The sequence below is a fragment of the Anopheles darlingi genome, chromosome 3 (assembly GCF_943734745.1).
Source record: "Anopheles darlingi chromosome 3, idAnoDarlMG_H_01, whole genome shotgun sequence".
Taxonomy (NCBI): domain Eukaryota; kingdom Metazoa; phylum Arthropoda; class Insecta; order Diptera; family Culicidae; genus Anopheles; species Anopheles darlingi.
In genome coordinates this window covers 41,696,816-41,701,675 of record NC_064875.1, presented here as the reverse complement: position 1 = coordinate 41,701,675, position 4,860 = coordinate 41,696,816, and the positions used below count along the sequence as shown (strand labels likewise).

The 4,860-nt window shown below is 39.0% G+C and overlaps 1 protein-coding gene across 1 annotated transcript; it reads left to right on the top strand.

Annotated features, from left to right (window-relative positions):
- The first annotated feature begins 2,400 nt into the window (after positions 1-2,400).
- LOC125957226 (probable G-protein coupled receptor Mth-like 10) lies at positions 2,401-4,572 on the top strand. Its single transcript, XM_049689781.1, has 6 exons — positions 2,401-2,846; positions 2,918-3,068; positions 3,199-3,633; positions 3,695-3,869; positions 3,939-4,139; positions 4,210-4,572. Exons 1-6 carry the CDS (start codon positions 2,415-2,417, stop codon positions 4,322-4,324), a joined length of 1,509 nt encoding a protein of 502 aa, XP_049545738.1. The 5' UTR covers positions 2,401-2,414; the 3' UTR covers positions 4,325-4,572.
- Positions 4,573-4,860: the final 288 nt, after the last annotated feature.

Below are 4,860 nucleotides of genomic sequence, written 5' to 3'. Positions count from 1 at the left end.
ACTGAAAATTTGGCTTGAAGCGATATGATGGATTCAGTTAGATAAATGTTCAGTTTTATGGGCACTTAAAATACGACAATCTGTGGGAAAGATGAACATGACTTCTGTAAATGTCAGTACAACAAAAACTACGATTGTAGATTGTGTGGAAAGAAGGGTCATTTAGGACAGGTGTGTTCTGCAAAAGAACAGTCATCGTTAAAACATTATGAGCAGAATTTTGAAAAGAAAAAATCCCCAGAAATACGCTATCTACAACGATTGAATTGAATGTTGAGTATCTCCGGGCTGTTTTCCAAGAAATCTTTATAACCCGGAAGCCTATTAAATTCAATATGGTTACCGGCTCTGGGAATGCAATTTCAAAATCATTTTTCGATAAGTTATTTCCTCCCGAAAAGTTCAACAACGATGGTAGGGAAGAATTTGTGAAGAAGAAACTTTTCAAAGGATATGCCTCATCACCATTTCTTAAACATACGGCTAGTCCGCCCTTATGTATGTGAAAAAAATCAAGATCCGTTACCCATAATTGATTAGATTTTTGCGACATTGGTTAGCATTTTTATAAATTGATCCTCAAAATGATTATAACTCGATCGGGTAGCTCTATCTTCGTCATCTATTGTTTCAAGTATTATTCTTAGTTCGAAAGCTAACTGTAAAGTATTCTTTCTTAACTTGTTGCTCTCATTTTATAATACTACAACTTAGCAACCAAAATGAATTACGTTTCAATACCTAGCACCATTAGGCTAGGGCATATCTGCGTTTCAGATTTCCTGGGAACATGCTGTGTTATGTGACGAAACTGCCATGCCCCTTTCGTGACTCATGAAAACGATTTGATTTTGCTTGAGCTGATTGACCACTGGACTTGCCTACACGAGCGATCCTTTCATTCATAAAGATTTGAATGCTTATGTTTTCAGTTTCCTGTTATTACTTTTGGTTGTTATGTATCGTTATTATAAAAATCATAGTAACGTCAGAAACAAAATTAGTTACACTCAACACTGCTGATGCGTAATGCGTAGCCGTATCGCAGAACAGCCTCATGTTGTTTCGTTGAATTGGCAGTTAGATAAGTATGTGTTTTCATAGGATGTGTTCCGACAACACTGATATCCTACGAAAAGATATCCAGGAAATGACACACGTATTTTTGAAAGTATGGAGTGACCCAACAGTAACATCGAGATTTTGATGAAACATTTGACGTAAACTAGAGAAAGGGACGTGGCATATTGCAATGCTGCGACGATAAGCTTGCAATTGACCGAGGACTTGGGGAGCCGTCAACAGAATTATTCTGTAAAGTGGTTCAGTTACGATATATTGCACACTTCACAAATCAAGTGTTTAAGTTGATTGCTCTCAAAATGGCGAGAACTGAACTGGTGAGTCTAAAAATAGATGGCAGAATTCTAGCCGGCCGCCAACAGTAATTAAACCATTGACACACCAAGAAAGATTCTGCTACTCTGCTAGCACGCTTGCGGCGCCATGCGCTTATCACTAATGTCTGTGCGTAGCTGAACAATTTGACGAAACCAGCTCATGGTACTCGTTATCGAAATTTCGCTAGCAAGAATCATGAACACTCTTTTCTCATCCAGACGCCGCTACAGTCTCAGTGTTCATACGCTACGATTTATCTCCAGCAGGAGGCCATCACGGTTTAATCACCCAAGAGCGATTTAATCGACAATCAGCCTCAGACCGTACAACCAACCGGCTGCACTCGTTCGTCTTAGTAAAGCAATGTCGAATAGATTTATATTATGCTGTTATGTACTGTTTTTATGTTGATACTAATTATGTAGGACATGCGTGCATGTTTGCAAGCATTCATATTTATTTTTATCACATAAAAACTTACAACTGAAACAAGTTGAATAACAAAGTTAAACGAATACATGCAACAGTCACCAAAACTAAGCAATTGCATCTGCCTTTGTTTCCGCCGAATCTGTTATCACCACGCAAAACTATATTTCTACTAGTTTGTGATAACATATACGGTTTCCTACTGATGTGCGTACAATGAGAGCAAGCCCCACAACCTGATTCACTTCCCTTCAAATGGCAGTTGTTCGATATTCATGGGCATTCATAAGGGGTTGTCCGCCGATAGTTTTAATGATACCCAGTCGTTCCAGCGAAGTAGTTCGGAAATCATGTCGTTTGGAATGGTACATCGACATTATCGAGAATTCGAAGAAACGCTCGTTTGACGCAATCCAGAGAAAGGGTCGTGGCATATTGTAAAAATGCGGTGATCAGTTTATAATTGACCGTGCGATTGAAGAGTCGTCGACGAAGTTATTGTGCAAAGTGTTTTAGTTTCAGATGTATTGAACGCCAGTTGTGCTTTTCATAAAGTAAGTGTTGAAGGTGTTGAAGATTTCAAAATGGTGAGAACATTACAATCAAAAGCGACTTTGCTGCAATGGTTCGTGGTGATGCTGTGTGTGAGCGTGAAAGCTACCACCGTAAACTTATGCCCGGAGCACGAATCAGTGGACATCACCAACGGTACAAAGGACGAAGCTGGACGCATTGAAAACGATGGCGTGTGGTACAACTCTAATCAGTATTTTCAAGACGGAAATGTACTCCGAGGATGCGTATGTCTTGTCCGTCAATGCATATATGTATGCGATTCAGAAGAATGGGCAAATGATGAGTCAAAAAAGCTCTTTGCAAATGTATCCGATGGTAATGGTGAACACTATCGTAGAGTAGACCTGGCTGCAGATCGTCGCTACTACTTAATTTTGGGAAAACGTAACTGTACCGAAGAATGGTCGCTGATTCCGCATTATGATGTGAACATAACATCGGTACGTACGCGGTTTATAGAGTTAAAATGATTCTCAGTATCAATTTCATTTTCGGAACATTCAAATTCCAGAAAGGAGAACTTAAAGTGGATACATACTTTGGCGAACTCATAAGTAATTATCATCAATTTTGTATGTTACCGAATAACAATACGGACGAATTTGACGGGTGTTACTTTCTACCCGAACCGAGCGATTTGCCACACACATTATATGCCTCCGGTAAGTTCGTGATCTACAATCTTTGCTTAGAAGTCTTGTTTTATCTCAAAAAACGCCTTTCAAACACTTGTTTGATACATTTGGTACGCTAATATTACGAACTAATGGTTTTAATCTACTTATTTCGAAGGCTTCCTGGTGTCTTTACCTTTTCTTGTGGCCACAATTGTGGTGTACGCCATTCTACCGGAGCTACATAACGTACCAGGCATGTCACTGATGTCCTACGTGGCATCACTCGCAGTATCCTATCTACTGCTTGCCTTGATGCGTATTGATGTCTACGGTCACCAATCGATTATGTGCCGGGTCACCGCTTATACAGTATACTTTACGTTGATGGCCAGCTTCTTTTGGCTCAATGTCATGTCCTTCGACATCTACTGGACGTTCACTGGAGGTCGTGGAGGAACGACTGAGCGCCAAAAGTTCTTGTACTACTGTCTCTATGCTTGGGGATTTCCCCTGATATTTGTGTGTTTAGTTGTTCTTTTCGACCACACAACGCTTATAAGCTATGAGAATCTAAGACCAAATGTTGGTGAGGAGTCATGTTTTCTTAAGGGTAAGTATCAATGTAATTCATAGAAGAGCGCTTCAAGCAATACAGTTTGGTTCGTTTACAGATGACAAGCTGACTCAATTTGTATATGTGTACTTGCCGCTATTGCTGCTTATCAGTGCAAACATATTCTTCTTCGCTACTACCGCCATACGCATTTATCAAACAGAACAGGCAAACATCACTATAATGAAAGGCAATTCCAGACGCCACACGAAAGCGCATAATGATCGCAACAGGTTTGTTCCAATGAAAACAGCATAAATGTAGAATAATGACATTTGTTTTCTATCGATTTGATGAGTTAGATTCGGCCTTTACCTGCGATTGTTTACCATCATGGGTGTAACATGGTCGCTAGAAATTATTAGCTGGTTGGTGAATGACTCGAAAGCATCCTCCCCGTCATGGCTGGAATACGTACTGGACATTTCCAACTGTCTTGTAGGCATCGTAATTTTCTTTATGTTCGTCTGGAAGCAAAAAGTAAAGAAGCTATTACTTGAGCGGTATGTATCTGCAGTAGTTGCATCAATGAGTGTCCCAAAAGTATTACCTTATTATGATTTATCGTTACAGATTTGGCAAATCGAAAGGATCTTCGGATACAATCTTCAACACGAACACAATGCGTAGTACCTATTCGACGGATGCTAAATCAATGAATTCCATATCTAAGATCGATCAAGCTTAAGAATGTGAATAAACGAGAACATTAACTCTCGGATTACTTACCAAAGGTCCAAATGTTGGACCATGACTGCGTTAAAAAAGGCTGCAATTCGACGGCCCCAGCATTTTTTTTAATAGTTTATAGAATATTTAGAATCTCGTATTTCGAACATATTTGTATCACTTATACAGAAGTAGGATCCTTAATAGAAAATTGACAGTATAAATGGCTCGCTACATTTTTATGGTCAATTTTACTTGCATCCATTTTTTTTTTGAGTTATATTGATTTCAATTGCGATTATTTCCAAAAATAGCTGTTTTATCTTTATTGTTTTAAATAACTTTTATCTGTACAAAAAAGTATTTTCGATACACACATTCAAATATACCCATACTTCTGCTAGACAGCCTTGAGATTCCTTGCCGCAGCCATTTGGTGAATTTGCAGCTCTCAGACTTGAACTCCGACTGCAATAACAATTGCATCTAACGGCAAAAGATATTTTCCATTTTTTCTGGCTTCGAACGATCGCTTTTTATTGATCGCGGTAAATG